General features: G+C 31.9%; 2 protein-coding genes across 2 annotated transcripts in view; one reads left to right on the top strand and one right to left on the bottom strand.

The window, feature by feature from the left end:
* LOC113404153 (triple functional domain protein) overlaps window positions 1-9,987 on the bottom strand; it is a 79,349-nt gene extending 69,362 nt beyond the window's left edge. The window contains exons 1-14 of the mRNA XM_026644949.2: window positions 9,782-9,987; window positions 8,338-8,553; window positions 8,064-8,256; window positions 7,512-7,625; window positions 7,226-7,406; window positions 5,234-5,460; window positions 4,979-5,082; window positions 3,958-4,109; window positions 3,467-3,690; window positions 2,817-2,897; window positions 2,300-2,497; window positions 2,098-2,220; window positions 1,832-2,023; window positions 956-1,137 (exon numbers count right to left, since the gene is read on the bottom strand). Coding sequence (XP_026500734.2) covers window positions 956-1,137; window positions 1,832-2,023; window positions 2,098-2,220; window positions 2,300-2,497; window positions 2,817-2,897; window positions 3,467-3,690; window positions 3,958-4,109; window positions 4,979-5,082; window positions 5,234-5,460; window positions 7,226-7,406; window positions 7,512-7,625; window positions 8,064-8,256; window positions 8,338-8,519 — 2,153 coding nt within the window. The 5' untranslated portion in view covers window positions 8,520-8,553; window positions 9,782-9,987. The remainder of the gene's footprint in view (window positions 1-955; window positions 1,138-1,831; window positions 2,024-2,097; window positions 2,221-2,299; window positions 2,498-2,816; window positions 2,898-3,466; window positions 3,691-3,957; window positions 4,110-4,978; window positions 5,083-5,233; window positions 5,461-7,225; window positions 7,407-7,511; window positions 7,626-8,063; window positions 8,257-8,337; window positions 8,554-9,781) is intronic.
* A 1,389-nt stretch (window positions 9,988-11,376) lies between these two features.
* Window positions 11,377-13,247, top strand: part of LOC113404156 (E3 ubiquitin-protein ligase MYCBP2) — an 86,948-nt gene continuing 85,077 nt past the window's right edge. The window contains exons 1-5 of the mRNA XM_064220405.1: window positions 11,377-11,466; window positions 11,941-12,055; window positions 12,123-12,378; window positions 12,654-12,800; window positions 12,927-13,133. Of these exons, the coding sequence (XP_064076475.1) occupies window positions 11,964-12,055; window positions 12,123-12,378; window positions 12,654-12,800; window positions 12,927-13,133 (702 nt within the window). The 5' untranslated portion in view covers window positions 11,377-11,466; window positions 11,941-11,963. The remainder of the gene's footprint in view (window positions 11,467-11,940; window positions 12,056-12,122; window positions 12,379-12,653; window positions 12,801-12,926; window positions 13,134-13,247) is intronic.

Below are 13,247 nucleotides of genomic sequence, written 5' to 3'. Positions count from 1 at the left end.
AAACAGCTTCACGCTTTTTTATTATTTATAAAGTTTTCTATTGAGTAATAAGTCTTATTCGATAAAGTTCTTCTAGAACAAGATTTAGTTTTATGAATAGGCTGTGAAGTTAAACATATATGCAGAATCTTATCATAAAAAGGAAAACATTGCCCCAGGAAGGATGTATTGACTTCGCGAGTCGGAAACTTATGTGTTCCGAGATTACTTTTACTTGTCGTGTTTAAACAATGATTAACGCTCATTGTATCAAAAATATATTTGTGATAATCGAGTTTGTATTTTTTAGTCTAATATACTCGTACGAAACAATTTGTTTTATACTCGTTGACTTCCAGGCAGGATATATATGTATTTACCTAACATGACTGTATTTTTTAATATTGAAAAAGAGTAACCACTTAGTTTCTTGCCGGTTCGTAGTAGTAGCATCACTTAATATGGTTTATTATATGACGATTCAAAAGTGCTTGTAAAAGCCTACTTGAATAAACTATATTTTGATTTTGATTTTGAATTTATCTACATTGCTATAGTTAATTGCATTGATAATAAAATAAAACTCAAACATAAATGTACAACATTTAAATACCATATAGCCCATCACCATCCTTAAGCAACAAACCATCCTAATATAAAAGTTCCATATCAATCGTATTGGGATTTTAGTGTAACTGTATTAATATTATAAATGCAAAAGCTACTCAGTCTGTCTGTCTGTTTATCTGTTACTTTTTTACGGCCCAACGACTGAATCGAATTTGCTGAAATTTGGTATGGAGCAAGCTTGAAACATAAGGCATAGATATAGGAATAACTTACCTTAGCATAGCTTTTTACACTAACACCCGACGACCAACAACTTAAACGCGAGCGAAGCCACAGGTGACAACTAGTAGTTAATATATTTAGACAACGTGTGAGTATTTCGTATGTTATTGTGTTAATATCTAACCTGAGGTCTTGTAGCAACGCTTCTCCGTGTGCAATGGTAGCGGCGCAGGCGTCAAGCGAGGCGGCTCTGTGCTGCGCGCACTGCTCCAGAGCACGCCGCGCCGCCTCGGGGCTCTCATCAGACGTCACTGTGTTCGTACCGCCCCCGCCCCCGCCGCGAAGCGTCTCGAGCCATTGAAGCAGCTATGCGATATATAAATATTAATATATTTCAATTGTATCGCATTACACACGTTATATAATTGGTTTGGGTTACACCCACTAAAATTTACATATTATGCGATATCGTCGGTTAGCACTTTTTAAATTTATAATAGGTGTAAAGACCACGAATGTTAAGTCGGTGCTCACCACGTCAAAGTCAAAGTCAAAGACAAAAATCTTTATTCAATATAGAAGTGTTTACACTTGCTTATTGATTGTCAAAAATCTACCATGTTATATACCATAATCGTCCTGACATTTGTTAATTTAAGAAATTAATCAATGAGTTCGGCAGACCGAAAATCGGTCACAGTGGAAAATCGGATCTCTCGATAACAGTTGCTACGTAGATTTTATAGTGGAGAAACATAAAAAAAAACATAGTCACATCCTTACTCCCATAGTCCGACTACAGAAATGACTAACGGAAGTATAACTTTACAACATATTTAACAACTATTGAAAATAACATTATTACTGTTGAAAGTTTCTACTCATTGGAAGAGAATGTCTTTTAGCCAGGACGGGAATATCAACGGCTACTACTTTACTTTTGGAGTTACATTGTTTGCATAAAGTAACGAAGTACTAATATTCTCTGGATATTACTAATAAATGATGGAATCTTCATGTAATGCTACATCTGAGCATTCTTTAAATATAAAATGCTTACTTCTTTCTCATGTGTGTAGAGCAACACTGCTAGATCGAGACGACGTCTCCGGCGATCAACTCGCGCGGCAAAGGCGGCCACGTGCGCTTCCAATTCACGCGCCACCCCGAGCACCTCCTCTGCCTCACATTCACCAGAACGAGCCAGCTCTTCTGCCGCCGATAGCAACTTTTCCGCGTTTGTGTAAGTGTTCTACAACATATGTGTTTTTTACTAAAAAAAATCCATTATAAATGATACAGGATTATAATTTTGTATATACTAACCTGAGCTACATTTTCAAAATGTTCGTGAGATTTCTGATACATTCGAGCTTTGTGGAGATTCCTGCCTATACCCGTGTTTTTTATTAAGAATTTTTCACCGTGGTTACCTAACCAGTCTAACACCTAGAAATAAAAAATATATTATAAAAAGTATCAAAGATAAAACATAGCCTATGAGTGAAATAGGACAGGGATCACTAACCTGCCTGCAGTCTTCTTTATAAAGCAGTAGAGCCAGTCGCTGGTGCAACTTTAGCCGAGCCTGGTGGTAGCGCGACTCAAGGGCACGGTGATGACCCAGGATCTGGTGGATAACCGCCAGTACGTGGTTGGCACCGGAACTGTAGTCGGCTGCCGGGTCACCACCGCTACCACCCGCAGAGCTAACTGAGCCCTCATTCTGATTGACAAATAATACGACAATTCTAGAATTTATTTCAACTGACAAATATCATAATTTAGAAATACATTAACATAAAATATGTATCTCTGTCTGTATAATATATATCTTGTATCTGACTATCTGTTTTTACATTTACATAGTAAAATAGTTTTAAGTTATGTAGTCGAAACATAAAAAAAGAGAGTTGCACAGACAGGAATCGATAACCTGAAAAAGGGGGCTGGACACGATTTCCTAATTTTTATTATTATTTTTTGATTATATATGTTTGAATAATATTAGAATTTAATTATAATAAGTAAATAATAATACTAACCATATCTGCGGGATCTGTCTGATGACAAACTTGCACTAAATGGTCAAGTTGGTACAGCAATTTTTTACTCGTTGAGTGAACCTGTGTACATCATACAATACTGTTTGAAAGTTTCAAGCAATTGGATTCTAGCACCTTATGACAAAAAAAAATATTGACATTTTGATTTCTAAAAATCAAAATCATACAGCAACTTTCAAATGATAGGCAGTTTACATTAACTGTATTGTGAGATTTAATTAGAAATGGCTACTTGTACGAATTATATAACGTATTTGTGCATTAAATATAGATAACTTAACTAAGATCATAAATTCACAGATTTTGGATGGATACCAGCAATTTGTGATTGTTATTAATATATTATTGTATGAGATGTAAGATACTTGCCTTATTTAGCTCTCGTGTTTGAAGTTATTTAATTACTGCTTATTCTTTTTGTATTTCATACTTTAAATTCGGAAACATATTACTTATGAGTCGATATCAAAATAGCGGTTAAAATTAGAGATATCGACATTTAGTTCCTGACAATACATAGAAATGTTTTTCTCAATTTGGCCAAAAAAAAAAAATTTGACCAAAGATAGCAGCTTTTCAGTAAGTGTTTTTAGATATAATAAAAGAAGGAAAATTCAGCTTCAACTTACTTCGGTGTAAGCTTGGCACATGTGTTCATATAGCTGTCGGTGTCGCTGGGCGTGTTGTTCGAGTGCGCGCGGATCAGAGCACGGAGGTGCGCCAGGCCCGCCCGCCGCCAGCTGCAGCGCCACTGCGCACTGTGCGCCCCATCCGCCCACGGCGCCCGCGTACGCCTCCGCCTTGTGGTGGAACACCACCGATAGAGATAGTACTGCCGAGCGTTCCTCCAGACCTGTATAAATGTATAATTGTTCAAAATGATTATTTTATGTACATTATTTGTCGTTTTATAGAAAAAGAACAATACTTAAGTGATACATATATCATATATAATTTATGTATTTCAATAAATATGTTTTAGTAAAATATGGGATAACCATATCCCAACACTCTTTGTCTATAAGTTAATGTTAAATTACACTAAAATAAAAGATATAGATGTTCTTTAATTTTATAAATAAAATGTTTTATTTGTAAACAATTTAAAAATATGGCGAACCTGCTGAAAGTTGCTTATACGCCCGTTCAAGGCGGTGCGCAAGCGCTGTAATCTGCGGTTCCGCGTAGTGCCTTTTATCCGCAAGACGACGTGCAGCAGCAGTAACCCGAGCGACGCTGGGTCGCCCGCCACCCGTACAAGCTGCTGCGAACCTATACAAGGAAATAAAAATATAAGAACATTTATATTTATTAAAACGTTTGAACTTATGTAAACTGACTAACCAAAATGATAGTCTAGAAAGCTGAAATTTGGATCAAAGGTTTATTTTACAAGATAAACATAATCTAGAAAAGGAATTTTGAAAATTTCTATTATAAAGGGGAGGGTAACTTTATACGATATACGAAATACAGGTAAATCTAGATTAAAGCTCAGTCACATAAAATACTTGTACATTTACCATTGCGATGCAATAGAGAACCATAAGTCACGCTTGCAACTTTCTAACAACCAATTTTCGGACATTTCAAATATACAGGGGGAAAAATTACTTTTTTATAGTGAAACCTCAAAAATATATAAGATTTTAAAAAGATGCGACCATGAAAATTATTATAATATGAAGAGAAAATTAATTTAAATTATAATACAAATTGATTAATTTGATATATTAACAATCTATAGACATTAAATGTATATACGGTGAATAAGAAAGTAAGAACACGTTTCAGTTCTATCACGATGTACATTAAGAATTTACTTGTACCAATATAACATAATAATTTTTATTATAAATTAAAGTTGATTTCACTAACAATTCATCCTGTTCCTATTGTAATAGAATGCAATTATTCACACAAATGCCTTGTCAGATTTCTCAAGTTATTAACTACTTGGCCTTCAATTTCGTATTTCCAGTAATACCGTCATAACAACACTGAATTATTTTCTCAATAAAAATATAAGCTTAAACTATAATTCTAATTGACTTTTCTAAAAAATTTCCGAGTGTGTAAGATACATATTTTTATATAATAAGTATGTAAATTATATTTAATTTCAGCGTAAATCAAATTACCTCGCATGCTCCTCCTGAAGACGTTTAGCTGCAGCACAGGAACGACCGATTTCGACGTATGTGGCCAGAAACGCTGTACGATGATTGACTATCCATTCCAGCATCTGGTTAGTGTTCATTACGAATTATAAATACAGCTGTATAACAGTTAATAGTATAAGCTAAGGAAAAATCAAATGATTTTCGTCAATCGTATATGTAACTGATGATTGTGGGGTAGGTATTGTTTAAGCTTAATAAAAAAACGGTAATCACCTTCTCGCAATCTTGTTCGAAAAGTCTCAACTGAAAACATTGATCGAGCTGCATCTTCTTGTGTTGCCATAGTTTGTGCGCGTGCGCGTGTGCCGATCGCACAGCGGACAGTTGCGCACGAAGAGCGGCAGGAGATCCGCAGTGGAAGGCAGCTTCAGCTGCGCCACCACCGCTTGCCTCCGCACACGCAGCCGCCGCTGTTTCCAGTCGCTGCACTACGCGTTCGCCTACAAGATACAAATGTACACTTAAATTATATACAGAATTATTATCTTGCGCCCTACACTACACTACACTATACCAAAAAAATTAAAAGCATAATATATCGAGTTTGAGGAAGGCTGAATATTTCTAGAGGTTACATTCAAGATGTTATCAGTGGAATTTTTTTTTAAGGCAGCAATGTTTTTTTTTAAAAGACTCGTCATAAGATATATATTGTAAGTTAATAATGTATTATTATATATTTTATATTACTAGACTAGCATTTTTGAATACCTTTATTTTATCGATTTTTATACTTCGCTTATATGGCGGCTTATCTTTCGAAAGATGTAAATTTAAATCACATTGTCGTACATTTTACGTTTTATTATTTTATAACAAAAAAATTCAAATGAACGACAGGTGTCGAAGTTCAAGCAAAAAATGACAAACTGACATACCACTGCCGAAACCAATGGGTCTATTACACAGGATTTCTTAATAAAAAGTAAGTGAGCAAAAGGGTTTTTTCATCAGGGCTTCATCAACTGGGGATGAGTTTGTATGGAAAATCATTATACAGTGTTAGCAATATTAAAATCGGTATTTAGCATCTGTTAATAAATTAAAGACAACTCTAAAAGCTATTTTGAAAATACATCATCAAGGGAGGGATAAATTAAGGTTGAAAGTTATACTTACTTTCGTTATACGGAAGTTGGTCATTTTTTAATTTTAGAAATACTTAACTCGATATTTAGACTTCTGTGTTTGAGTAAAAGATAGTTGTTACTTATTTTTGGAAATCAATCTCTTAAGGGATTTAAAGAGGGGATGAAAATAAAAAGAAAAAGCTCTAATACTTAAGGAAAAGGTTTCTGTTTAATATTTTCGATGGGCTACACGGCTAGTCTAGTAACAAATAAATAATGAGATGAAAAAAAAATAAATAAACGTCATGCCTTTTTTTTTCTTTCATTAAAACAACACGTAAATGACTGTCAGTAGACAGAGTGCAGGAAATAAAATAAAAAGTATCATGAATTGGAACATTCGTTTTTCGCTTAAGAAATAAGGTCAAGTTGTAATAATAAAAATGTGCTAATTATATCTACATGTGGTCGTAATTAAACAAACGCGCTGGTGTAATTAAAAGTAATTATCGCTATTTTTAATTAATACGAAAATTGAGGTGCTCTTTACCATGGAATGTATTTAATTAGCTTAATATCATAATAGTAAAATATCGTACCCCTGGCGTCGGAACATCGCAAACAATCAAAGCACATGTCTATATGCCGACATCTTTCGGTATATTATGATTATGAAACAATCGCTTGCAACATTCCACAGAAAACTCCACGCGCCAATACACAAAACATCGGACGCCAGAAACTAATCACGCGATCGCGGTCTTTATAACGTTCACAGAGAGAGCTAGATTTGTATAATCATATCGAACCAACCACGACATGGACCTTCGTGCAACGTTCTTACCGTCAGTTTATATGGACTAACTCTTTTTACTACTTTAGCAGTTAAAAGTCATCCAAGCGTGTAGCGATATAATTCCTATCATAACAATTAATAAACTTTACATCCGTTTTCATGAATGCAATAAACAGATTTATAAAAACTATCTATTTTATAGTGAATAAAATATATTATGATAAATATTTTTATTGACACATTTCTAGCAAATGAGTGACTAATTTATGATTGTAAATTAAGGTCTTTGTTAGGAGGTAGTTTGTTGAAGTATGGCAAGGTACTTATGAAATAACTAACCCTGTGCTTCTAGTTCGTCAACAGGTACTTTCGCCAGTCGTTTGTTGATGTCAGCATGGGCATCTATGGCTCGTCTTGCGCCAGTCACATCATCAGCAAAATCTGCCCTTGCTACATCTTCTTGTAAATCATCAAGCCGGTCAAGCAATTCGCCTGCTTGCCACATTAATTCTTCTAAAGCCTAAATTAAATTAATAATAAGTATATTAATACCTTAACATAAATTTTCCAGTTTCATAAATGATATTCGCAAAATCATCAAACAATTAATCTTTGATGTACTTACTAGTCTCAGATCTATCCATTGTGCATGGTCATATTGAAGAGTACCATCTAAATCTGGTGTTAATTGTGAAGTATCTATAACTTTGGGAAGTGCTTCTAAGCTAATCATTGTTGTCTGAAAGAAAATGTTTTCTATAATATATATTTTTGTTCTATATATACATTACAAAGTATCATGTTAAACAAAATAATTAACAATATCAAATCTAATCAAAATGTATTTCCTTCCTTCTTACATTTTAAAAATGTTTTATATACATAATTATAATTCAACATTTAACTGTTTTAGATGCATAAATATTTAGTAACACTGAGATTGGGTAACATGCAATTACACATTAGCAATGTTTAGTGTGTGGGATAGCTTTATGCAGTACCTATGCAACATATATAGGAAGATAGTGGGATAAATTTGATTTTAGAATCCAATTACAAAAGGAACCCACTTGAAGATAAACAGTAAACAGTTTGTATCAATATTATGACAACCTCTTACACTCATTTGTGTTAGTCAACATCATTATTAATTTGTTTACTGAAGATATAATATTACCTCAAACTTGTACTTATGTGCTCCTATTGTTGTGCGTTGCTTTTGCCAGAAGTTGTCAGGTTTGACAACCAATGCCTGGTGGACGGATGAAGAGAAATGCTCCTGCAGTACTTTCAATATTGGCTTTATAGCAGCCCATGCTGAACCTCTCATGTCAATAAGAATTGTAAATCCATGAGATCTAGCAGGATCACTGAAAATATACCAAAAATATTACTCAAATATGTCTTTCTTTAGATTGTTAATGTCTTAAATGCGTATTTAATTGTGGTACCTAGGTATACTGATAAGATAATGTAGCAAACGGCGGTAGTCATCTGGAGCGACGCGATCGCGTCTCGAATTTGCAGGAAACCAAATAATAGGCCCTCCGCGACGATCCCGGCCGCCAGTGAGCGAGGCCACCCGCTCCTGAAGGAGGGGCAACACGTCTAAGGCACGCGCCCCGACCTCCATCACTGGCCCTCTTCACGAATTTATTAAAACGAGCCTGGTAACATAAAAACGGAATTTATTATATTAATTAGAAATAATATTATTACAAGGTATCTATAAATTAAATCTTTTTTTATGGAACAGTGTATTTGTTATACTTTAAAGAGTAAAAATTTATATTAAAATATGTATATTAACATTTTTAAAAATCTTGACCAATGCATAAATCCCCAATTTTAACGAGCAATTATTTTATATTCAAATGGCTTTTCAAAAGATCTTTATAATTGAAAGGTGAAATAATAGCTATAAGTTATAAATAGAAAGGACAAACTAGTATAACTAGTAATACATGGTGTATGTTATACACAGAACATAATAACTTTTATTTGAGTTTATTTCTCATAACATTCTAAATTGTTTAAATTAAAACAAATTTTAAGTAAATTATTATTGTTGTTGGTTGACATTAGGTATTTAAACATATATATTTTATGAGGACTATAAGTCTTTTTCAAACAAAATATGCTAGTAAAGTAATAATTATTGACTTGCATATATAAGTTGCCAAATACAAAATCTAAATATACAAAGCAAGGGGACATTGTTTGATTCCCCAAAGTTTAATTACTTTATTTATACTTGTTTAATTAGAAGTGAATAGCCTATACAGGTATAAAATTCACTATTTTTTATTACATATAAAACTAATATTTTTTATGTACTTAATTCTCACTATATTTTTTTTTTATTGAGGCTATTCAAAATATTTATTCTTAATATAATTGTGAAATTAATAATAATTTTAAAATAATCTTTTATTTTTAATAAAACTTCATCAACAATTTTTGTTCATTTGACTTCTTTGAATTTTTAGAAGGCTTATAAAAATGCTATAAATTTTATTAAAATAAAGATTTAACATAACTACTTCACTTAATTTTTAAAACAACTTAATTTATATTCAAATTCACGGAACACAAAAGTGACGGATGCGCATTCATTATTTTTCATTGAATTGTAGTTATGTTCGTTGCTTTACAAAGCGTAAGACCAACGCCAAGTAAAGAATAAGGGGTGTATGCAGTGTAGGTATTAAACTTCGCCAATACCAAAACAGCAACTTTGTAGAAAGTACGCAAGCTACAAATGCTTTAATTATCCATGTAACATTAAAACATCACAAATTATTTTTTAATAAACGCCGATGACAAATAATTGTTGTAGATATATAACTACATGTCATAACAAATAACCTCAGACAGCCATCAATTTGAACTAACCGTGGTGACTCAAAGTTGCCTTTTAGTCAGGTATAAAAGGTTCGGCACACATTATTGTCACAGTTGTTATTTTCACTAAAGCAAATGTAAAAAATATATCCATTTGTGCCTTAAAAGTTAATAAAAACACGCAGACTGGTCATTATGACACTCAAAAATCACCAACTATTCCAGTACCCACCACAATGGCGCGTCAGGGATGTTCAAACTTTAAAAAACCGGTAATATTAACGACTTGAATAATCTCTATAAATAAAATATGCTTTGATAAACATGTTCTATTTATATTAGAAATATATAAAAGTAAAATAAATTTTTGACATAATTGTTTTAAGATAATATGCTAGTTGCATATTAGTATGCTTTTTAAAGAAAATATGTATTTATTATTCGCGACTTTTCTTTATTTCGTTAATATTAGATTATATTTCTTATACCGGAAGATTATTTTATATATATATTTTTTTTTGGCACCGCAATTAATAGTTATAATTAGCATAATTTTTACTTTTCAAATATTAATAACAAAATAATTGCCATTACAATTTTTTTATCAATAGTTGGTAACGTCAAATATATTTTAAATTAAATGAATATATTTCATTATTTATATACTTTACTTTATCTTTTACAGGGTTTTACAAATTTTAATTCAAGCCAACATATTCTTTATGACGAGAATTATTAGTTATCGACGCATCTTGGGGGTAATACATATCATGTTGTTATGACTATCTTTTACGCATGGCATCTTTTTATGGAAGAGATTTATTTTAAATGTGTTATTTCAAGATAAGTTTGTAGGAAAGTATATTTGAACTCATTTTTCTTCACATTTGTTAAAGAAAAAACAACCTTAATAAGCATTATGTCTCTATTGTTTTTTGACTATCGAGAATTAAGTGCCAAATAGTATATTTATTACTACAAAAAGAATTTAAATAATAAAGAGAATATTTTTTACATTATGTCATTGTTATTAGCCTAATATTATTTTGTTGCAAATTGTATGACATACCTTAACACTATCAAATGCAAAGTAATGATGTAATATTTATTACCCAAGCACAACACTATTATTTTCTTAATAGAAACCAACTTTCTCATATTACTTCATATGCCTTCTTATTTACCACTACAACATTCAAAAAAATATTTTTTATGTAGTATTTTACATTACAACCGTTTGTACATGTTTTAAATAAATTAAGAACATAAATAAGTATTTTAGTCAAGTTTTAAACATTACGAAGTCTTAAAATAAATAAAGTGATTGTTACATTTAAAATTGAGAGACTAAAAAATACCTGTCTATGATTTTCTTTTAAATTGTTAAATTAATTTTAATGTTTATTTCAGTTTCATCACTTATGCATTTACTAAACATATATCGGCTACACTTGATTTTTTTTTTGAAATACAATCAAAAAAACTTGAATCTCTTTTATCTTACATTTCCAGAAACTTTTATAAATATTGTTTTTATTAATGTAAAAAGAATTATTATTGTTCCAATCAATTAAAATGAGCTTGAACATTACCGGTTTTCGGTCAATAAGGGGGTGAAGAGTGAGGGGTATATTTATTGATTTTTTGACGTCCTAAGTCGGAACTTTTACTGCAGACAGGATTTTAAATTTTGTGCTATGAAATAAAATATCATAATGTGGGTTTTACGGTTAAAGGTATACAATATTATTGTGTTTGTTTTAGTATTATTTTTATTGTAGTCGACAGTTCTTTTACGGTTTCTAAGAATATCGTTAATTTTTAATTCTAATTTCTTTTAAAGATTTTTATAGTTTAATTCATTCAACTGGTACAAGATGTGATGTTAACTTAAATTATTATTTAAATTAAGTAAGGGCTGGTGCGATTAACTTTATATTGTATATGATGGAAGTCTTTGTCATGTATTGATTACTTATTGATTGGAGATAGGCCATTGCACTTGTGCATACTATGTCGTCGTAGGTACATGTTTTAGGAAAAATAACTTGCAATGCCAGTAGTTATACATAGATTTGCGTAATACACTGCACTTTTATTGTATGCTAATGCGAATGATAATTATTAAAGCGAATTATTAATTATAAAATGATCCTTTCAATCTTTTTTAAATGTGACTTACAAAAAGCAACATTACTAAAACTTTTCAGGGGTAAACTACAAAACATCCATAATGGATATGAAAATTAAAGCACCGGAATTAATATGTATGGATCCAGAAAATTATCGAAAATATTTCAGAGCTCTTTGTTGGAGTGGGACAAGGTAAAAATATTTTTTATATAATCAATTTTTTTTTAAATGTGTTTGCTTAACTTATGTTTTTTCTTAGAAGGACTGACAAAAAGCCACCCAAAAAGTTTAACAAAAAAGACAGATTAAAGAGACTCAAAGGATCCAATGCACTGGCAATTTGTTATGCACCTGCTCTTCTGGCCAATCCATCATACTTCGCTGTATATGCTACCGTCCGTAGAACTATTTTAGCTCGCTGTCGACAACTAGAAGCTGCAGCAGCTGATTTATCAGATGAAAGTGACAGTGATGAACCAGGTCCACCACCTCCCATCATTGCTAAGTTGCCAAAGGTAATTTTATGTTGAAACACTTTTAATATATACCAAAAACAATTAGCATATTAATATTATTGATGTTATCAAATACCTAGGTGTTATAAAGTTAAGATAGTTTTATTTTTACATAAAGTCTGCATTAGGTAGCTTCACAACCATATTCAAAGAGGATAGTTCTCAATTTAAATGTCTACTCTATAGTAACTTTAATTGATTTTTTTTAATATAATAAATAATATCTACTATATTAACATTTTCCAATTTAACTAATATATCATTTGTTGTTTCAGATCACAGGTATTGGTTTGCGCACAGTTTTTGCTCTTATCTCTCAGTCCCGGTTCACAGATGCACAGTTTTGTGAATATTCGCTTAAAGCTTTACTGGATGTCCTACAAGGCCATGCACCTGAAGATCTTGCAAATGAGCCTCATGAGGTATTACAATTATTTTGTTTTTTGTTAGATAATAACTACAACATTTTAAAATATTTGTATTTATTGTCTCATCAATTATTATTGATTGCAAATACAGTTTGAAAATTTATAATATAATCTGTGCAGATAATGTCAAACCTGCATAGCATGCTGGTAGAAGTTGCAAGTGGAAGTGGACCTACAGGACGCACCGAGGCCCCTACACCTCTGACTTCACTCAGCAGTTCATGTCTCATAGCACTAGCGGTTGCCCGTGGCGAGGCTGAACTTGTACTTGGAGCTGTCACATCTTTAATTATGACTTCATCTGCGCTTACCGAACAATACATACAGGTTTAGCATTTGAAATATTTCATAACATTTTTGTTTGGCAATACTTATTGTTACTTTACTGATATAATAATTGATTGTTTTTATAGTCATTGTTAGTATAACAGTAAATATTAA

The sequence above is a fragment of the Vanessa tameamea genome, chromosome Z (assembly GCF_037043105.1).
Source record: "Vanessa tameamea isolate UH-Manoa-2023 chromosome Z, ilVanTame1 primary haplotype, whole genome shotgun sequence".
NCBI lineage: Eukaryota > Metazoa > Arthropoda > Insecta > Lepidoptera > Nymphalidae > Vanessa > Vanessa tameamea.
The sequence above is the reverse complement of the archived record's forward strand: the minus strand, read 5'-3'. Positions and strand labels throughout refer to the sequence as shown.